The following is a 23,327-nucleotide window of genomic DNA, read 5'->3' as shown; positions in this document are numbered from 1 at the left end:
TATGACTGTATTTACTATGTAGCACCCTCCTAGGTAGGTGCTAGAGAGAAAGTCTAGTTTTGGATCTTTTCTGCTTACCAGAAAGATTGCCAATTGTATCTACTGGCCACATATGGGGTATGCCCCCATGGCCCTGTACATAGGTTATTTCCCTTTTCCCCCTTTCCAAGTTTGTGGGATACTCCATGTAAATTTTTATACAGGTATTTTTGTAGGGGTTGATGCACAGAGCCAGTAAGGACACGGCTCAGTTTGGTGGGGGGCTGGATGTAGCACCCTCCTAGGTAGGTGCTAGAGAGTATAGTTTTGGATCTTTTCTGCTTACCAGAAAGATTGCCAATATAAATCTATATTGTTCTCTACCTACCAGAGAGCAGGATCTGCTAGTGAGGTCTTTTCATGGTGCTCAGGTGCAGCTCAGTTTGTCTGAAGTGTTTCACACTGGTCCAATTGGGAGGCATATTGGACAGTGGGAGGAAACCTGACAAATGAGTGCATAGGCATTTAGTACAGCCCTGGTGATTGGCAGAGGAAAGTGCCTCGGTGCATGCTGGAATACTGTATAAATGCCAAGGGCTTGGGGTCTTTCAGCTGGAGAGTGGGGTCCTGGAGGGATGGGACGGCTGCCTATTTCTCTGTAGAAGTTGCCATGTGGCCTAAGGTGGTCGACCTGAGGGCCGGAGATTGGCAGAGGAAAGTGCCTTGGTGCATACTGGGATACTGTATAAATGCCAAGGGCACATGTGCTCAGGGTCTTTCAGCTGGAGATCGGGGTCCTGGAGGGATGGGACGGCTACCTCCTCCTCTGTAGAAGTTGCCATGTGGCCTCAGGTGGTCGACTTGAGGGCTGGAGAGTCAGAGAAGAGCTGAACCCAGATGTCCTGCAGAGCTGACTAGAAGGATGATACTGGAAAGGATCTGATTTTGACTACAGTGAGTACAGATCTGTGTCATGGGGCCTGACCTGAGAGGGGCCATTCCTTCTGTGGAGGAGTCAGTGGATGGGTGTGTCATGAAGATAATGTAGTTCATCAAGTCTGCTGCTAGCGAGAGCAAGAGGACCTAATTCTTCCATACAAGTGGCAGTAGGGTCAAAGCAGTGTGTCTGCTTCCACAAGTATTCCGCTGAGGCCAAGTGAGTTCAGTTGGAATATCCCACTATTCCCTTCTCCCATCCAAGATCCACAATAAATATAAAACCAAATCCCCTGGACTGTTTGAGTAACGAGCCATTGGGAGTAAGGTTGGATGTGTGAACTGTCCGTAAGTGAATATCTGCAGGTAATCAGAGGAGGCCCAAGAAGTCACCACACAGCAAACCCTACGGGGAGAGTGCTACATCTATGATTGTTGGCTCCATCTAGTGGCCATAATGCGGTACTTTCCTGAAATACCTCAATCATTAAAATACCGCATTATGGCCACTAGATGGAGCCAAAAATCAGAGGAATATAACATATTAACCGCTTGCCGACCGCCGCACGACTATTTACTGCGGCGGTCAGCCCCTCACAGGCAGAGCGACGTAGTACTACGTCGCTAGCCTGTGAGGGTCTAGGGAGCGAGCGCGCGCCCCCGGAGGCGCGCTCCCGCTCCTGCACGGTCACGGACCCCCCCCTGTGCGTGTGACCGGCGGACCCGATGTCCGCCGGTCACTCGGCGTTCGTCAGTGCAGAGGGAGAAAGGCAGGCGGCTAATGTAAACAAGCCGCCTGTCATTCTCCCCTGTGTAGGAATAGTGATTATACGGTTCTACTATGTAGGACCGTTGATCACTGTTCATACACTTCAAGCCACAGCCAATCACAGTTAGAATCACGCCCCTAGGGACACAAATAACCCCTCCCTCTCAAAAAAGTTAACCCTTCACTGCCAGTGTAATTTTACAGTAACAGTGCATATGTATAGCACTGATTACTGTAGTAATGTCACTGGTAACCCCAAAAGTGTCAAAAATGTCAGTCAAGGGTCCGATCTGTCCGCCGCAATGTCGCAGTACCGCAAAAAAAAAAAAAAAAAAAATCGCAGATTGCCGCCATTATGCGTTAAAAAAAACAACAAAAATCTTTCCCTTTGTTAGTAACGCGATAACTTTTGCGCAAACCAATCAAAATACGCTTATTGCGATTTTTTTTTTAGCATAAAACAAATTGGCCGAAAATGTTAAAAAATGTTGATTTTTAAATTTTTTGTAATGTGAAAAATATTGTTATTTTTTCAAAAATGTCGCTCTTTTTTTTGTTTATAGCGCAAAAAGTAAAAATCGCACAGGTGATCAAATACCACCAAAAGAAAGCTCTGTTTGTGGGGAAAATCAAATTCGTTTAGGTACAGCGTCGCACGACCGCGCAATTGTCCATTAAAGTCACGCAGTGCCAAACCGCAAAAAAAAACCCTGGTCGGAATGGGGGTAAAATCTTCCGGGGCTTAAGTGGTTAAGCAAAATACATGAATGTTCGTGACAGTTGAGGGAGTTTTGCGTAGTGAATTGTACATCCATGGTACTGTCATTGATAGAGGCGTGCTACGTGTAACATTTCTGACCACGTTGAAACGTTTTGAAACAAACTGTTCTTTTTTTTTTTAACATACATTCTTGGTGGTTTAGACGAGGATATTAAATTATCATTAACATGAAGGAAGTGTATCCTGATTTATCTGGAAAGTCACATGATATAAAGACACAGATCTAATTTCCTCTGCATCACGTGTAGGGCAGCCCATTCCTATCAATGGCCGGCACTATATACATGACAGACACGGAGAAGAAGTCCCTGTCCCCTTTTCCAAAAATGTGTAGCACCGAGCTGCATGATGCTGTGGCACCACGGGGGGGTTTGGCCCACGCAAAAAGCGTAAGCTAGCAGATGCATGGGGGTGCCAATAACAATTAATGGCTAAAAGGGCGTAACATTTCTGTGCGTGTCGGTAAACTGCGCGAATAGCATGGTGTGAACCCAGCCATGTTTTCTGCACGTTCTTGCATGTTGCCTGTAGCGCAAATGCGTAAAAAAAGTCCACGACCCTTTTTTAAAAATGCATTGCACTGAACCGCATGGTGCTGCCTTACCGCGCAGTTTGGCGCACGCAAAAAGCATAAGCTAGAAATGCATGGGGGTGCCAATAACAATTAATGGATATGGCGATCGGCGGTGGATACGTCAATATGGCGATCTGCGGTGGATACGTCAATATGGCGATCTGGGGTGGATACGTTAATATGGCGATCTGCGGTGGATTCATCAATATGGCGATCTGCGGTGGATACGTTAATATGGCGATCTGCGGTGGATTCATCAATATGGCGATCTGCGGGGGATACGTCAATATGGTGATCTGCGGTGGATACGTCAATATGGCGATATGGCGATCTGCGGGGGATACGTCAATATGGCGATCTGCGGGGGATATATCAATATGGCGATCGGCGGTGGATACGTCAATATGGCAATCTGCGTTGGATACGTCAATATGGCGATCTGCGGGGGATATATCAATATGGCGATCTGCGGTGGATATGTCAATATGGCGATCGGCGGTGGATACGTCAATATGGCGATCTGCGTTGGATACGTCAATATGGTGATCTGCAGTGGATACGTCAATATGGCGATCTGCGGGGGATATATCAATATGGCGATCTGCGATGGATATGTCAATATGGCGATCGGCGGTGGATACGTCAATATGGCGATCTGCGGTGGATACGTCAATATGGCGATCTGCGGTGGATACGTCAATATGGCGATCTGCGGTGGATATGTCAATATGGCGATCTGCGGTGGATACGTCAATATGGCGATCTGCGGTGGATACGTCAATATGGCGATCTGCGGTGGATACGTCAATATGGCGATCTGCGGTGGATACGTCAATATGGCGATCTGTGGGGGATACGTCAATATGGCGATCGGCGGTGGATATATCAATATGGCGATCTGCGGGGGATATATCAATATGGCGATCTGCGGTGGATACGTCAATATGGCGATCTGCGGTGGATACGTCAATATGGCGATCTGTGGGGGATACGTCAATATGGCGATCGGCGGTGGATATATCAATATGGCGATCGGCGGTGGATTTATCAATATGGCGATCGGCGGTGGATACGTCAATATGGTGATCTGCGATGGATACGTCAATATGGCGATCTGCGGGGGATATATCAATATGGCGATCTGCGGGGGATATAACAATATGGCGATCTGCGGTGGATATATCAATATGGCGATCTGCGGTGGATACGTCAATATAGCGATCTGCGGTGGATACATCAATATGGCGATCTGCGGTGGATACGTCAATATGGCGATCTGCGGTGGATATATCAATATGGCGATCTGCGGTGGATATATCAATATGGCGATCTGCGGTGGATACGTCAATATGGCGATCTGCGGGGGATATATCAATATGGCGATCTGCGGGGGATATATCAATATGGCGATCTGCGGGGGATACGTCAATATAGCGATCTGTGGGGGATACGTCAATATGGCGATCTGCGGGGGATATATCAATATGGCGATCTGCGGGATATATATCAATATGGCGATCTGTGGTGGATACGTCAATATGGCGATCTGCGGGGGATACGTCAATATGGCGATCTGCGGTGGATTTATCAATATGCCGATCTGTGGTGGATTTATCAATATGGCGATCTGCGGTGGATTTATCAATATGGCGATCTGTGGTGGATTTATCAATATGGCGATCGGCGGTGGATATATCAATATGGCGATCTGCGGTGGATATATCAATATGGCGATCTGCGGTGGATATGTCAATATGGCGATCGGCGGTGGATATATCAATATGGCGATCTGCGGAGGATACGTCAATATGGCGATCTGCGGTGGATACGTCAATATGGCGATCTGCGGTGGATACGTCAATATGGCGATCTGCGGTGGATACGTCAATATGGCGATCTGCGGTGGATACTTAAATATGGCGATCTGCGGTGGATACGTCAATATGGCGATCTGCGGTGGATACGTCAATATGACGATCTGCGGTGGATACGTCAATATGGCGATCTGCGGTGGATATATCAATATGGCGATCTGCGGGGGATACGTCAATATGGCGATCGGCGGTGGATACGTCAATATGGTGATCGGCGGTGGATACGTCAATATGGCGATCTGCGGTGGATACTTAAATATGGCGATCTGCGGTGGATACGTCAATATGGCGATCTGCGGTGGATACGTCAATATGACGATCTGCGGTGGATACGTCAATATGGCGATCTGCGGTGGATATATCAATATGGCGATCTGCGGGGGATACGTCAATATGGCGATCGGCGGTGGATACGTCAATATGGCGATCGGCGGTGGATACGTCAATATGGCGATCTGCGGTGGATATATCAATATGGCGATCTGCGGTGGATTTATCAATATGGCAATCTGCGGGGGATACGTCAATATGGCGATCGGCGGTGGATACGTCAATATGGCGATCGGCGGTGGATACGTCAATATGGCGATCTGCGGGGGATTTATCAATATGGCGATCTGCGGTGGATTTATCAATATGGCAATCTGCGGTGGATACGTCAATATGGCGATCTGCGGGGGATACATCAATATGGCGATCTGCGGTGGATTCATTAATTTGGCGATCTGCGGTGGATACGCCAATATGGTGATCTGCGGTGGATTCATCAATATGGCAATCTGCGGGGGATACGTCAATATGGCGATCGGCAGTGGATACATCAATATGGCGATCTGCGGTGGATTCATCAATATGGCCATCTGCGGTGGATACGTTAATATGGCGATCTGCGGTGGATTTATCAATAAGGCGATCTGCGGTGGATACGTCAATGTGGCGATCTGCGGGGGATATATCAATATGGCGATCTGCGGTGGATACGTCAATATGGCGATCTGCGGTGGATACGTCAATATGGCGATCTGCGGTGGATACGTCAATATGGCGATCGGCGGTGGATTTATCAATATGGCGATCTGCGGTGGATATATCAATATGGCGGCCTTAGACTGCGTTTACACTTTAGCATATCATAAACGCTCGTAAAATGTGCGCAATTTCGTGCTTGTGTTACCATTCATTGTCCACGCCCCCCCCCCCCCCAAAAAAAAAAAAAAAACGTGGTAAAAAAATATATATTTATACAAAACTTTGGCGCCGTGGCGCGCTACGTTAAAAAAAAAGTGTGCGCATCCTGCAAAAAAAAAAAAAAAAAAAGTGGCGTGATTTGGCACGCATTGAGAAAATCGCCAAAGGTGATCGCAGCCTGATCGTTTTTATTTAATGGAGTCCAAGCTCTCAGTCGTTGTCGCGTCCGAATCGCTCATGCGCAACCCCCTTTTGCCCTGTTGCAGATGTGGACCTTGGAGGGGTTAATGCCGACTGCGACTTTCCCCTTTAGGTTTGCCGCTCCCGATCGTCTTTTATTTTATTTTATTTTTTTTATTAATGTGCGTTGTCGCTTTAATGGCGGTGACAACAGCTGTCAAGCGAGAAAGAGAAAGTTGTGATGCGGGGAGACCTTTGGATCTGGATATGTGCTGCGACTTGCAGGGAGGGGGGCGGGCTCTGCACACAGGAGAGTCCTTGTTAGTAGAGGAGGGAGGGAGGGGCGGGGCTTATCTCTACCATAAGATTCAATGTCTTCCCTGGAGAAGATTCACACTTCCACCGACTTACCACCTGGACCTTCTCCTCCGGCCTCACCATGGGCAGCCACGCCACCAACATGAGGGTCAAACTCCCCGTCTTCTGCCTGCTGCTGGAAGCCATCACCATCCTCCTCTTCGCCATCTTCGTCCGCTACGACCACGAAACCGACGCCAACGCCTGGCACCAAGAACTCAACCACAGCAAGACCAACGCCGACAACGACTTCTACTTCCGATACGCCAGTAAGTGACAAAACTTTTTTTTTTTCTTGTGGAGTAGGGTAAGGGAAGGGTTAAAAGAGTTGTCCTCCCCACGGCGGAAATTTCCTTCACTTCTTGTCCAGGTGACACCATTTGGGGGAAATTCCCTTCATTTCCTGTCCTGGTGACACCATTTGGGGGAAATTTCCTTCACTTTCTGTCCAGGTGACACCATTTGGGAGAAATTTCCTTCACTTCTTGTCCAGGTGACACCATTTGGGGGAAATTCCCTTCATTTCCTGTCCTGGTGACACCATTTGGGGGAAATTTCCTTCACTTTCTGTCCAGGTGACACCATTTGGGAGAAATTTCCTTCACTTCTTGTCCAGGTGACACCATTTGGTGGAGATTTTCTTCACTTCCTGTCCAGGTGACACCATTTGGGGGAAATGTCCTTCACTTTCTGTCCAGGTGACACCATTTGGGGGAAATTTCCTTCACTTACTCTCCAGGTGACACCATTTGGGGGAAATTTCCTTCACTTACTCTCCAGGTGACACCATTTGGGGGAAATTTCCTTCACTTCTTGTCCTGGTGACACCATTTGGTGGAGATTTCCTTCACTTCCTGTCCAGGTGACACCATTTGGAGGAACTCAACCACAGCAAGACCAATGCCAACAACGACTTCTACTTCCGATACGCCAGTAAGTGACAAAACTTTGCCAAAACTTTTTTTTTTTTGTGGAGTAGGGTAAGAGAAGGGTTAAAAGAGTTGTCCCCCCATGGCGGAGATTTCCTTCACTTCCTGTCCAGGTGACACCATTTGGGGGAAATTTCCTTCACTTCTTGTCCAGGTGACACCATTTGGGGGAAATTTCCTTCACTTCTTGTCCAGGTGACACCATTTGGTGGAGATTTCCTTTACTTCCTGTCCAGGTGACACCATTTGGGGGAAATTTCCTTCACTTTCTGTCCAGGTGACACCATTTGGGGGAAATTTCCTTCACTTCCTGTCCAGGTGACACCATCTGGGGGAAATGTCCTTCACTTCTTGTCCAGGTGACACCATTTGGTGGAGATTCCCTTCACTTCCTGTCCAGGTGACACCATTTGGTGGAGATTTCCTTCACTTCCTGTCCAGGTGACACCATAAGAACCCAGAGGAGATCTCTCCAAAGTAAAGAAGAGTCCAACCAAAACAATACTAGGATAGACCTAACGGACACACAGCAAATGCCACAAAAACGCATCAAACCGTTTAAAAAAAAGCATCAAAAATGCACCTCTCAGCGCATTTTTATTGGTTTTTTTTTTTTAAAGTGGTTTGATGCGTTTTTGTGGCATTTTCCATTCGTTTTTTTTATTTTGCTGCATTTTTTGGTGTATTGAAAAACCGTGTGCGTTTTTTTTTTTTTTTATTAAAACGTTTTGATGCATCTTTGATGCACCAACAAAAATGCAGCCTATCAAAAATGAATGGAAAATACAACAAAAACGCATCAAACAACATTAAGAAATGCACTGCATTTGCATTTTTGGTGCCTTTTTCGGGGTCATGTTGTGTTTTTTTAATGAATTGAGCGGTGCGTTTTTGATGTGGTTTTTTTTAAGCGGTTTGATGCTCTTTTTTGTAGCATTTTCCTTCCGTTTGGTGACCTTTTTTGGGTCACGTCAAATGCAATTTTTGAAGCATTTTTTATGCGTTTTTAATTCAATTGTGTATTTTTGATGCTTTTTTTTTAAGAGGTTTGATGCGTTTTTGTGGCATTTTCCTTTGTTTTTATTATTTATTTTGCTGCATTTTTGGTGTGTGTCCAAAAAACGTGTGCGTTTTTTTTTTTTGCTTTTGTTGCATTTTCCCTTTATTTTTGAAGGGGCATCAAAGAGCTTAAAAAAAAAAAAACGCACACATTTTTTGGACACACACCAAAAATGCAGCAAAATAAATAATAAAAACAAAGGAAAATGCCACAAAAACGCATCAAACCTCTTAAAAAAAAGCATCAAAAACGCACTACTCAATTGAATAAAAAAACACATAAAAAATGCTTCAAAAATTGCATTTGACGTGACCTAAAAAAGGTCACCAAACGGAAGGAAAATGCTACAAAAAAAAGCATCAAACAGCTTCAAAACTACATCAAAACGCACCTCCCTATTGACATGAATGGAAAACACAACAAAAATGCAACGCTAAAAAAAAAAAAAAATATGAAAAAAAAAAATGCACTGCGTTTGCGTTTTTGGTGCCTTTTTTTTGTCACGTGTCAAATGTGTTTTTTAGGCATTTCTATGTGTTTTTTTTTTTTATTCTTTTCAATTGAGCGATGCATTTTTGATGCTTTTTTGAAGCAGTTTGATGCGTTTTTGTGGCATTCTCCTTTCGTTTTTTTTTTGCTGCATTTTTGGTGAGTGTTTAAAAAAAACGCACACGTTTTTTGAGCGCTTTGATGCACCAAAAAGCTAAAAAAAAACATTAAAAAAAAAAAAATGCACTGCGTTTGCGTTTTTCGTGCCTTTATTTCGGTCACGCGTCAAATGCGTTTTTTAACAATTTTTATGTGTTTTTTTAAATAATTTCAACGGGGAGGTGCATTTTTGATGCGATTTTTCAACACCCAAAAAATGCAGCACATCAAAAATGAAAGAAAAATGCCACAAAAACGCATCCAACCCACTTTAAAAACACATTAAAAACGCACCTCCCCATTGAAATGAAAGGAAAATGTCATAAAAAAAGGCATCCAAACCCGCTTCAAAAATGCATCAATTATGAATCTTCCCATTAAAATGAAACAAAGATGCATCAATGTGCTTCAAAATTAAAGGAAAATTTAACAAAAAAACGCATCCAACCTGCTTCAATAACGCATTAAAAACGCACCTCCCCATTGAAATGAAAATGCTTTAAAATGCTTTAAGATGAAAGCAAAATGTCACAAAAACGCATCCAACCTGCTTCAAAAGGGCATCAAAACCGCACCTCCTCCCACTGAAATGAAAATGCATCAAAATGCTTAAAAAAACGCACCACGTTTGCGTTTTTGGTGCTTTTTTTGAGTCCCCAAAAAAAAATTAATTATAGACATATGACTCAGAAAAAAAGGCCCAAAAACGCAAACGTGGTGCGTTTTTTAAGCATTTCGGTGCATTTTCATTTCAATGGGGGGGGGGGGGGGAGGTGCGGTTTTGATGCATTTTTGAAGCAGTGTGATGTGTTTTTGTGGCATTTTGCTTTTTTGATGCATTTTCATTTCAATGGGGGAGGTGCGTTTTTGGTGCGGTTTTTATGTTTATTAAAGGGCGTAATGCGTTTTTTGTGGCCTTTTCCTTTCATTTTTGATTTTTCTGCATTTTTGGTGCGTGTTGAAAAACCGCGTGCGTTTTTTTATTTTTAAGCGTTTTGATGCATTTTTGATGTAGCAACAACATGCACCAAAAACGCACCTCCCCGTTGTTGAATGAAAAATGCATTAAAATGCTTAAAAAACGCACAGTTTTTTTTTTTAACATGCACCAAAAATGCAACAAATCAAAAATGAAAGGAAAATGCCACAAAAACGCATCAAACCGCTTTAAAAAAAGCATAAAAAACGCTCCACATTTGCGTATTTGGTGCCTATTTTGAAGCCGCGTGTCTGTCTTTTAAAGGTGCAGGCGACAAGAAAACGCACCAGAAACTCATCACAAATCATATGCGTTTTTTTTTTTGCGTGTTTTTGATGTGTTTTCTAGTTGCCCGCATCTGTGAAAAACAGACATAGGACTCAAAAAAAAGCACAAAAATGCAAATGCGGTGAGTTTTTGATGCATTTTTTTCTGCGTTTTTGCTGCATTTTCCTTCCTTTTTCGATGTGCTGTATTTTTGGAAAGTTGTTGTTTTACATCCATCGGCACCGGCCAAGATACAATCGTAGGAGGATCTGTCAGATTTAGGGATCACAGACGTTTAGCGATCATTTACTATCATTTATTAACTTTTAATTGCACACCATTATTTTTTTTTTATTATTTATTTATTTATTATTATTTTTATTTATTTTTTTATTAGTTTTATTTTTTTAAATTTAGTTTTATGTTTATTTTTTTAATTATTTTTATTTGTTTTTTTTTAAAAATATTTTTTTTATTTTTATTTATTTTATTATTTTTATTTATTTTTTAATTATTTTTTTATTATGTTTATTTTTTATTATGTTTATTTTTTTAATTATTTTTATTTATTATTTTTATTTGTTTTATTATTTTTATTTATTAATTTTTTAAAAAAATATTTTTTTATTATTTTTATTTATTTTATTATTTTTATTTTTAAATTATTTTTATTATTTTTATTTTTTTTAATATTTTTTTATTAGTTTTATTTTTTTAAATTAGTTTTATGTTTATTTTTTTAATTATTTTTATTTGTTTTTTTTTAAATATTTTTTTTATTTTTATTTTATTTTTTTTAATTATGTTTATTTTTTATTATGTTTATTTTTTTAATTATTTTTATTTATTATTTTTTTTAAAAAAAATATTTTTTTTATTATTTTTATTTATTTTATTATTTTTATTTATTTTTTAATTATTTTTATTTTATTAGTTTTATTTTTTTAAATTAGTTTTGTTTATTTTTTTAATTATTTTTATTTATTTTTTTTAATTATTTTTATTTATTTTTTAATTATTTTTTTTATTAATCGCACTCCACTTCCCTGCGGGCGGCATATTGATGGGATGAGGCTGTCGGTGATAGAGCGATTATTCCTATAGGTAGAGACTGACCGCCATAGAAAATGATCTGTAATCAAAGTCATCATACAGCCGACCATACACCATACAATCTGATTGTACAGATTCTTTAAAACTGTATTATAGGACAAACCTAATCCATCCAATCAGCTTCCATCCAATCAGACGGCCCTGGTTTCCATCCAATCAGGCGGGCCCTGGTTTCCATCCAATCAGGCGGGCCCTGGTTTCCATCCAATCAGGCGGGCCTTGGTTTCCATCCAATCAGGCGGGCCCTGGTTTCCATCCAATCAGGCGGGCCCTGGTTTCTATCCAATCAGACGGACCCTTGCGCTACATAGTTTGATTGAAGATCTAAAAGGAGATTGTACAATCAGATTGTATGATCAGCATGGTGGTGGTCACACACACTTCCATAATCAATCAATTACTTTTTCCAATCGATCGCTTCCAATAAGAATATTCAATCTATAAGCTGACAGCCAATTCAATGGATATGACATAGACAGGAAGTGAATTCTGATCAATCGATAGTCTCTCCTCCCCCACCGTGAGATCTCCCAATCTGATCACTGATAATACCATGGAGGGATACGGGAACCCGACATCCCAGTGCTGCAGATCAATGATTTTCCACCCTCACTGATTGGTTCAGTTTGATCGACCTAAATGGAGTCTACATTGGCTGGAAGGGAAGATATGATTATCCGATTGTGTTTGGATCCGATCGCAGATTGATCTAAGATTGAAGCATGTACGGCCACCATTGTCACTGGAACAGGTGTCCCCATTGGAAGGTTTCTCACTTTCTTCCTGTTTTAGTGACAAATCGGTGTCCCCATGGGAAGATTTCCTCTCTCTTCCTGTTCTGGTGACAACTCTGTGTCCCCATGGGAAGATTTCCCCTCTCTTCCTGGTGACAACTCTGTGTCCCCATTGGAAGATTTCCCCTCTCTTCCTGTCCTGGTGACAACTCTGTGCCCCCATGGGAAGATTTCCCCTCTCTTCCTTGTGACAACTCTGTGTCCCCATGGGAAGATTTCCCCTCTCTTCCTTGTGACAACTCTGTGTCCCCATGGGAAGATTTCCTCTCTCTTCCTGTTCTGGTGACAACTCTGTGTCCCCATTGGAAGATTTCCTCTCTCTTCCTGGTGACAACTCTGTGTCCCCATGGGAAGATTTCCCCTCTCTTCCTGGTGACAACTCTGTGTCCCCATGGGAAGATTTCCACTCTTTTTCCTGTTCTGGTGACAACTCTGTGTCCCCATGGGAAGATTGCCCCTCTTTTTCCTGTTCTGGTGACAACTCTGTGTCCCCATGGGAAGATTTCCTCTCTCTTCCTGTTCTGGTGACAACTCTGTGTCCCCATGGGAAGATTTCCCCTCTCTTCCTTGTGACAACTCTGTGTCCCCATGGGAAGATGTCCTCTCTCTTCCTGTTCTGGTGACAACTCTGTGTCCCCATTGGAAGATTTCCTCTCTCTTCCTGGTGACAACTCTGTGTCCCCATGGGAAGATTTCCCCTCTCTTCCTGACAACTCTGTGTCCCCATGGGAAGATTTCCCCTCTTTTTCCTGTTCTGGTGACAACTCTGTGTCCCCATGGGAAGATTTCCTCTCTCTTCCTTTTCTGGTGACAACTCTGTGTCCCCATGGGAAGATTGCCCCTCTTTTTCCTGTTCTGGTGACAACTCTGTGTCCCCATGGGAAGATTTCCTCTCTCTTCCTGTTCTGGTGACAACTCTGTGTCCCCATGAGAAGATTGCCCCTCTTTTTCCTGTTCTGGTGACAACTCTGTGTCCCCATGGGAAGATTTCCCCTCTCTTCCTTGTGACAACTCTGTGTCCCCATGGAAAGATTTCCTCTCTCTTCCTGTTCTGGTGACAACTCTGCGTCCCCATTGGAAGATTTCCTCTCTCTTCCTGGTGACAACTCTGTGTCCCCATTGAAAGATTTCCCCTCTCTTCCTGGTGACAACTCTGTGTCCCCATGGGAAGATTTCCCCTCTTTTTCCTGTTCTGGTGACAACTCTGTGTCCCCATGGGAAGATTTCCTCTCTCTTCCTGTTCTGGTGACAACTCTGTGTCCCCATGGGAAGATTGCCCCTCTTTTTCCTGTTCTGGTGACAACTCTGTGTCCCCATGGGAAGATTTCCTCTCTCTTCCTGTTCTGGTGACAACTCTGTGTCCCCATTGGAAGATTTCCTCTCTCTTCCTGGTGACAACTCTGTGTCCCCATGGGAAGATTGCCCCTCTTTTTCCTGTTCTGGTGACAACTCTGTGTCCCCATGGGAAGGTTTCCCCTCTCTTCCTGGTGACAACTCTGTGTCCCCATGGGAAGATTGCCCCTCTTTTTCCTGTTCTGGTAACAACTCTGTGTCCCCATGGGAAGATTTCCCCTCTCTTTCTGGTGACAACTCTGTGTCCCCATGGGAAGATAAAATTTCCCCTCTCTTCTTGGTGACAAATCGGTGTCCCCATTGTAAGATTCCCCCTCTCTTACTGGTGACAAATCGGTGTCCCCATGAGAAGATTTCCTCTCTCTTCCTGTTCTGGTGACAACTCTGTGTCCCCATGGGAAGATTTCCCCTCTCTTCCTGGTGACAACTCTGTGTCCCCATGGGAAGATTTCCACCCTCTCTTCCTGATTACAAATCCCAGGGAAGGGGTTAATTTTTATTGGTGATCAAGGGGTTAATGTATGCCTGGTGCTTACTGACGTGTGTGACTGAGTGACACAGGGACATAAGCCCTCCCACCTAGTACAGACCCCTCAGTAAGCCCTCCCACCTAGTACAGACCCCTCAGTAAGCCCCCCTCCCAGTACAGACCCCTCAGTAAGCCCCCCTCCCAGTACAGACCCCTCAGTAAGCCCCCCTCCCAGTACAGACCCCTCAGTAAGCCCCCTCCCAGTACAGACCCCTCAGTAAGCCCCCCTCCCAGTACAGACCCCTCAGTAAGCCCCCCTCCCAGTACAGACCCCTCAGTAAGCCCCCCTCCCAGTGTAGACACCTCAGTAAGCCCTCCAACCTAGTACAGACCCCTCAGTAAGCCCCCCTCCCAGTACAGACCCCTCAGTAAGCCCCCCTCCCAGTACAGACCCCTCAGTAAGCCCCCTCCCAGTACAGACCCCTCAGTAAGCCCCCCCTCCCAGTACAGACCCCTCAGTAAGCCCCCTCCCAGTGTAGACACCTCAGTAAGCCCTCCAACCTAGTACAGACCCCTCAGTAAGCCCCCCCACCTAGTACAGACCCCTCAGTAAGCCCCCCTCCCAGTACAGACCCCTCAGTAAGCCCCCCTCCCAGTACAGACCCCTCAGTAAGCCCCCCCACCTAGTACAGACCCCTCAGTAAGCCCCCCTCCCAGTGTAGACCCCTCAGGCTCACCTGCGATCACATGATGCTGCTGTAGTGGCGCGTGACGTCTCGTCTGTGTGGGACAGTGGGGGGGATCATCGGCGTTGGCGGCAGTCTGCAGCCACAGAGAGTCAGCTCGCCCCGGGACGTCATGCCGCTTCACAGCGGCTGACGTAGAAGAGCCGGACACTCTGGACTGGAGCGCAGCGGGGGGGGCAGGGCAGTGCAGCCTGCAGCGGCCCCAATCAATGCAGCGGCCCGGCCGCCAATGCGAGCAGGGGGCATGTGACGTCACGCGTGACGCGTCGGCGCCTTTTACGCACGTCGACGAATTTTCGTAGTCGACGTGTCGTTGCAGCCCTACTATACAGTGTGTGAGAAATGTTTTTTTCCAAGAATTGTGGGAAAAAATGACTACTGCAAAAATCTCACCATGCCTCTTACTAAATACCTTGGAATGTCTACTTTCCAAAAAAGGGGTCATTTGGGGGGGGGGTATTTGTACTGTCCTGGGATTTCAGGGCCTCATTGAGATCGGCCGTCATTATATCCAGTGTGATCAATTTTCAATGATTAGAAAATGGATAAAAGCAGCGACAAAAAATACAAATATAAATGAATATAAACGTCCAATAAGTTATAATACAGTCCAAATGTTTGTCCAATACAAAGGTAATGTAGAAGGGAGAGTTGGAGCAAGATCCCGGATAGCAGGGATAGATTCAGGAGCGGTATACAGGAGCGGTACACAGGGGCGGTACACAGGGGCGGTATACACCCAATGGTGATATTCTCACAAACTGCTTACCAGAAGGTGACCAAAACAGGCGTATGAATGTCACAGATAGAATGTCACAGGACAACACATTGGAACCATTCAAATGGGAACTCTCCAAACCACCTCACAGAATAAAGGTGGAGAATAGTGCAGAATGTACAGCAGGCCTTTATTAAATAGAAAGTTTTGCACTTACAATCTTGGGAAAGTTGCAGAGCAAATCAGAAAAAGAACTGCGGTGTGAATAGCGTGCTGACCGTTCCATCCGTAGAGTCACCTATGCATGACATGAGAGGAAGAGAGAGAGAGAGAGAGACATGAGAGAACAAGAGAGAGAGAGAGAGACACGAGAGAGAGAGAGAGAGACGTGAGAGGACAAGAGAGAGAGAGACATGAGAGAACGAGAGAGAGAGAGACAAGAGAGGACAAGAGAGAGAGAGACATGAGAGAGAGACGTGAGAGGACAAGAGAGAGAGAGACATGAGAGAACAAGAGAGAGAGAGAGAGAGACATGAGAGAGAGACATGAGAGAGAGACATGAGAGGACAAGAGAGAGAGACAGAGACATGAGAGGACAAGAGAGGACAAGAGAGAGAGAGACATGAGAGGACAAGAGAGAGAGAGACATGAGAGGAGAGACATACATGAGAGGAGAGAGAGACATGAGAGGAGAGAGGAGAGAGAGACATGAGAGAGAGAGACATGAGAGGAGAGAGAAACATGAGAGAGAGAGAGAGAGACATGAAAGGAGAGACATACATGAGAGGAGAGAGGACAAGAGAGAGAGACATGAGAGGACAAGAGAGAGAAACATGAGAGAGAGAGAGAGAGAGAGAGACATGAAAGGAGAGACATACATGAGAGGAGAGAGGACAAGAGAGAGAGAGAGAGACATGAGAGGACAAGAGAGAGAGAGACATGAGAGAACAAGAGAGAGAGAGACATGAGAGGACAAGAGAGAGAGAGGCATGAGAGGACAAGAGAGAGAGAGAGACATGAGAGGAGAGAGAGACATGAGAGGACAAGAGAGAGAGAGAGACATGAGAGGACAAGAGAGAGAGACATGAGAGGACAAGAGAGAGAGACATGAGAGAGAGACATGAGAGGACAAGAGAGAGAGACATGAGAGAACAAGAGACATAAGAGAGAGAAGAGAGACATGAGAGAGAGAAGAAAGACATGAGAGAGAGAAGAGAGACACGAGAGAGAGAGAAGAGAGACACGAGAGAGAGAGAAGAGAGACACGAGAGAGAGAGAAGAGAGACACGAGAGAGAGAGACATGAGAGGAGAGACATGAGAGAGAGAAGAGAGAGACATGAGAGAGAGAGAGAGAGACACATGACAGAGAGAGAGAGAAGAGAGACATGAGAGAAGAGAGAGAGAGAGAGACATGAGAGAGAGAGAGACATGAGAGGAGAGAGAAACATGAGAGAGAGAGAGAGAGAGACATACATGAGAGGAGAGAGAGACATGAGGACAAGAGAGAGAGAGACATGAGAGGACAAGAGAGAGAGAGACATGAGAGGACAAGAGAGAGAGACATGAGAGGACAAGAGAGAGAGACATGAGAGAGAGAAGAGAGACATGAGAGAGAGAGAGAAATGAGAGAGAGAAGAGAGACATGAGAGAGAGAAGAGAGACATGAGAGAGAGAAGAGAGACATGAGAGAGAGAGAGAGAAGAGAGACATGAGAGAGAGAGAGAAGAGAGACACGAGAGAGAGAGAGAGAAGAGAGACACGAGAGAGAGAGAAGAGAGAGAGAGAAGAGAGACACGAGAGAGAGAGAGAGAGAGACATGAGAGGAGAGACATGAGAGAGAGAGGGAGAGACATGAGAGAGAGAGAGAGACACATGACAGAGAGACACGAGAGAGACATGAGAGAGAGAGAGAGAGAGACATGAGAGGACAAGAGAGAGAGAGACATGAGAGGACAAGAGAGAGAGACATGAGAGGACAAGAGAGAGAGACATGAGAGAGAGAGACATGAGAGAACAAGAGACATAAGAGAGAGAAGAGAGACACGAGAGAGAGAGAGAGAGAGAGACATGAGAGGAGAGAGAAACATGAGAGAGAGAGAGAGAGAGAGACATACATGAGAGGAGAGAGAGACATGAGGACAAGAGAGAGAGAGACATGAGAGGACAAGAGAGAGAGACATGAGAGGACAAGAGACATAAGAGAGAGAAGAGAGACATGAGAGAGAAATGAGAGAGAGAAGAGAGACATGAGAGAGAGAAGAGAGACATGAGAGAGAGAGAGAGAAGAGAGACATGAGAGAGAGAGAGAGAAGAGAGAGAGAGAGAGAAGAGAGACATGAGAGAGAGAGAGAGAGAAGAGAGACACGAGAGAGAGAGAGAGAGAGAGACATGAGAGGAGAGACATGAGAGAGAGAAGAGAGACATGAGAGAGAGAGGGAGAGACATGAGAGAGAGAGAGAGAGAGACACATGACAGAGAGACACGAGAGAGACATGAGAGAGAGAGAGACATACATGAGAGGAGAGAGAGACATGAGAGGACAAGAGAGAGAGAGAGACATGAGAGGACAAGAGAGACATGAGAGGACAAGAGAGAGAGACATGAGAGAGAGAGACATGAGAGAACAAGAGACATAAGAGAGAGAGAGAGAGACACATGACAGAGAGACACGAGAGAGAGAGAGAGAGAAGAGAGACATGAGAGAGAGAGAGAGAGAGAGAGAAGAGAGACATGAGAGAGAGAGAGAGACACGAGAGAGAGAAGAGAGACACGAGAGAGAGACACGAGAGAGAGACATGAGAGAGAGACGCATGACAGAGAGACACGAGAGACACATGAGAGAGAGAAGAGAGACATGAGAGAAAAGAGAGAGACATGACAGAGAGAGACATGAGAGAGAGGGGGAGAGAGACATGAGAGAGAGAGACACATGACAGAGAGACACGAGAGAGAGACATGAGAGAGAGAGAGACATGAGAGAGAGAGACATGAGAGAGAGAGACACATGACAGAGAGACACGAGAGAGAGACATGAGAGAGAGAGAGAGAGACATGAGAGAGAGAGACATGAGAGAGAGAGAGAGAGACATGAGAGAGAGAAGAGACATGAGAGAGAGAGAGAGAGAGAGAGAGAGAGAGAGAAGAGACATGAGAGAGAGAGAGACATGAGAGGACGAGAGAGAGACATGAGAGAACAAGAGACATAAGAGAGAGAAGAGAGACACGAGAGAGAGAGAGACACATGACAGAGAGACACGAGAGAGACAGAAGAGATATGAGAGAGAGAGAGAGACATGAGGACAAGAGAGAGAGACATGAGAGAGAGAGAGACATGAGAGAGAGAAGAGACATGAGAGAGAAGAGACATGAGAGAGAAGAGACATGACTGAGAGGGAGAGACACGAGAGAGAGAGAGAGACATGAGAGGAGAAGAGAGACATGACTGAGAGGAGAGACATGACAGAGAGGTAAATATACATGAACAGCCACTTTTTTATTTGTGAGGTTGGGGATGGTAATCTTAGGTGAGTTCCCACACTTTATTTCCCAGGACTTGACCCCTGCACCCCCCCATATACAGACATCCCCTCCTTGGCAGAGATTGCAGAAGTTGAAGCAGAAAAAAACGCGGGAACAGACCTTCCCTGCAGAGCAGACACGTGGGATGTGCTGAGTTCCATCCACTTCCTGTACTTCTCTGTCACATGTGACCAAACAGTCACATGGTCTGTGACATCACCAGGGTCCTTCTACTGGGCAGGAAGTAGCCACTACCCTTTTCCTCATGCTGGAGAGAAGGGAGATCCATTGCAGAGCTGCTGTCTTCTTCTCAGTGGTGGTAAAGTAAGGGGGTGTTAGTCCTTTGGGCATTCCTCGGGCACACTTTGCTCTTTGTCAGCATTTAAGGAGGACTCCAGATATAGCAGTGCACCCATTTCTTTTTTTTTTCTTCTATTATCAAAATGGAGTCCCAAGCTTAAAATTCCCCCCTCTGGCTCTTATTTGTGCGTTCGGGCCTTCGCCGTCTCTTGTGTCTCTGACTGCAGCTTTAGAAACTCTGTCGTCCAAAGGTGGACCTTCTGACATGTGGGCTGGCGAGGAGGACGTGTGGGATGATGAGGAGGACATGTGGGATGATGAGGAGGAAGTGTTGGATGGTGAGGAGGACGTGTTGGATGGTGAGGAGGACATCTCAGACGGTGAGAACATGTCCTCTTCGGATGCGGTGCGGGAACGCGCTAAGTTGGAAAAACTAATTCGTTCAGTGAGGGAAACCTTGCACATTGTTGATGAGCCCACACAGCCAGGAATTCTGGCCAGGTATGGTACCCGTAAGGCCCAGAAGACGAGGCAGGTCTTCCCCTGTCCCCAGGAATTTCACAATATCGTGAATGAGCAAGGGCGGGACCTCAAGCACAACATGGTGGTTCCCAAGCGTTTCCAACGCCTTTACCCCTTCGCAGACTTGGTTTCAAACCGCTGGACAGAGACACCTAAGGTGGACTACACTGTTTGCCGGGTGAACAAATTCACTGCGGAAGGCGCCCCGGTGTTTGAGGACCCAGAGGACAGCCGAATCGAATCCCTTTCCCGCCACATGCACTTGGTGGCCGGCTCGCTCCTCAAACCTGTATTCGCGTCCGTCATGGTTTCTCAGGCGGTTACGGAATGGGTCAAGGAGCTTAGGAGTAAATTGAAAGCGGAGTCGGTTTCTCCGGCTGCCATTGAACTCACGGACCAGATAACCCAGGCCGTGGTCTACCCGTGTGATGCGGCCCTGGACGAGGCTCCTCTGGTGGCCAGGTTGTCGGCGGTGGGGATCGCCATGCGCCGCATGGTGTGGCTGAAGAGCTGGTCGGTGGACCAGGGTTCTAAGAAAACCTTAACTAATCTCCCCTTTTTGGGTGAACGCCTGTTTGGTGACCCCTTGGATGAGTTAATCAAGGGCATAACGGGGGGCAAGAGTAATCTTCTCCCCCAATTTTCAAAGCATAAGGCACCTCAAAATAAGCGGGGGCCTTCCTTCAAGGCTCACAGGGGGCATTTTCGTGCGCAGGAAAAAGGCAAACCATTCAGAGCCTCCGGAGGGAACAAGAAGGCCTGGTCGGGTAAGCCCAAGGCCGGCCAGTCCAGTTCGACAGGCAGATACTCCTCTGCATGAAGGGACGCCCTCACCCGGTTCAGGGGTGGGGGGACGTCTGCGTTACTTTCGGGAACCCTGGACGTCTCGGATTCACAAACTGATTCGTACAGGGTACAAGATCGAATTTCGGTCTTGCCCAGCAGACAGGCCCTTTCCATCAAATCTCCGTTTGCCTCCGTATCGATTAAAGGATCTCGGGAAGGCGGTGCAGGATCTCCTTGCACAGGGCGTAATCGTCACGGTTCCTCAGCAGGACAGGTTTCGAGGTTTTTACTTAAACCTGTTCACGGTGCCCAGAAAGGAGGGCAAGGTACGTCGAATTCTGGACCTCAAATCGTTGAAACGCTTTGTGCAAGTGGAATACATTCGGTCGGTGGTGGCGTCTTTAAATCAAGGGGATTTTCTGGCCTCCATCGATTTTAAAAGATACGTATCTGCACATCGCTATTTACGAGGGGCATCAGCAGTATCTCCGTTTCGCGGTGGCCGAGGAGCACTTTCAATTTGTGGCCTTAGCCTTTGGTCTAGCTTCCGCTCCCAGGGTCTTCACCAAGGTTTTGGTCCCGGTACTGGCTTTGCTACGCAGAAAGGGGATGGCGAGCCTCGGCTATCTGGACGATCTCCTGTTGAGGGCAAGCTCTCATGTCGCCCTGCCGGACGACCTGGCATTCATGGTTCAGACACTTCAGAAGTTCGGGTGGACCATCAACTTCCAGAAGTCTGCGCTGACTCTGTAAGTGAGCCTGAACTACCTGGGCATGATCTTAGACTCCTGTCAGGTGAGGGTCTTTCTCCCAGAGGAAAAACTTCAGACCTTGCAGGGCGAGATCAGGTTGCCGATGGTCAACGATCTCTCCTCCCTGCGGACGTGTATGAGGTCCTTGGGGCTGATGATGTTGACTTTCGAGGCGGTCCCATTTGCTTAAATTAAGGCCTCTACAAACAGATTCTTTTCAAGTGGGACAAGGACCCGCAGTCCTTGGACAGATTGATATGTCTAAGCCTTCTCACGAGGTCGGAGCTCTCTTGGTGGCTTCTGTCGCCCGCTCTGAGCCAGGGCAGGTCCTTTCTGTTGTGGACGGTGGTCACCACGAAAGCCAGCCTCTCGGGCTGGGGTGGAGTACTGGACACTCTTTGTGTCCAGGGAACGTGGTCGCCGGAGGAATCATCCTTACCGATAAATGTCCTGGAGCTAAGGGTGATCAAACTCTGCCTGCTCCATTGGACGCCTCGGCTGCACGGCTTTCCGGTTCTGGAACAATCCGACAGTGCCACGGCTGTGGCCTTCATCAATCATCAGGGCGGCACCAAGAGTGTCCGGGCAGCCAGGGAAGTGGCCAAGATCCTGATTTGGGCCGAGGCTCATGTTCCGGCTCTCTCCGCTGTTCACATTCCAGGTGTCCAGAATTGGCAGGCGGATTACCTGGGTCATCAAGTTCTGGATCAGGGGGAATGGTCCCTGCATCCAGATGTTTTTCGTCTCCTGTGTGCCCGATGGTGAACTCCGGAGGTGGATCTGTTCGCGTCTCGTCTGAACAAAAAGGTAGAGCGGTTTGTGGCCAGGGCTCGAGACCCTCTGGCCGATGCCACAGACGCGTTGGTGGTGCCTTGGAACCGATAGCCTTTCCTCCGATACAGGTCTTGTCAAGGTTCCTCCGCAGGTTGGCGGTGGAACAGGTGCCGGTGATTCTGGTGGCCCCCAGACTGGCCTCGCCGGTCTTGGTACGCAGACCTGGTAAAGATGGTCGTCGAGCCTCCCTAGCGGCTGCCTCTGAGGGAGGTTCTGCTGTCTCAAGGGCCGATCTTCCATCCTGCTTTACGGTCGCTGGCTTTAACGGCGGCGTGGCTGTTGGAGCCAGGTGTTGAGAGACAGGCCTCTCTGATTCTGTGATTCCTAACTTGTTGAGAGCTAGGATGGCGACTTCCAGGAAGATTTATCATCGTACTTGGAAGATGTATATTGCCTCCTCGCTCGTTTTCGGTGATGAGGGTCTTCGCCTTCTTGCAGAAGGGAGTTGAGCAACGCTTGTCTTTAGGAACGATTAAAGGTCAGGTGTCGGCCTTAGCCATTTACTTCCAACGTCTCCTGGCGTCTAATTCTTTGATCCGCACCTTTATTCAAGGGGTGCGTCATCTGGCTCCACCGAGGAGATCCCCTTTGCAGCCGTAGGGTCTGAATTTGGTGTTGTCCGTTCTTCAACAGCCCCCATTTGAAAATATTAGGGAGATATCTCTGCTTTTGTTGTCTCAGAAGGTTGCCTTTTTGGTGGATATCACTGAATGAGTTGGCGGCTCTGTCCTGCCGTTCACCTTATTTGGTCGTTCATAGGGATCACTCAATGAAGATATTGTTTTGCCTTCGCTCTGTGCTAAGCCCAAGCGTCTCAAGGAGTTTGCTTTCGTTGGATGTGGTTTGGGCGATCAGGGTTTATCAGTCAGCCATGGAGTCTTTTCAGACATCTGATTCCT

At 46.3% G+C, this 23,327-nt stretch overlaps 1 protein-coding gene across 1 annotated transcript in view; it reads left to right on the top strand.

Annotated features, from left to right (window-relative positions):
- The first annotated feature begins 6,629 nt into the window (after positions 1-6,629).
- Positions 6,630-23,327, top strand: part of RHBG (Rh family B glycoprotein) — a 45,944-nt gene continuing 29,246 nt past the window's right edge. Inside the window, exon 1 of the mRNA XM_082275465.1 lies at positions 6,630-6,907. Coding sequence (XP_082131591.1) covers positions 6,721-6,907 — 187 coding nt within the window. The 5' untranslated portion in view covers positions 6,630-6,720. The remainder of the gene's footprint in view (positions 6,908-23,327) is intronic.

Source organism: Pelophylax lessonae (assembly GCF_965119305.1).
Source record: "Pelophylax lessonae genome assembly, chromosome: 13".
In the NCBI taxonomy this organism is placed as follows: domain Eukaryota; kingdom Metazoa; phylum Chordata; class Amphibia; order Anura; family Ranidae; genus Pelophylax; species Pelophylax lessonae.
Note: the sequence above shows the minus strand (reverse complement) of the source record. Positions and strands in the feature narration are given on the sequence as shown.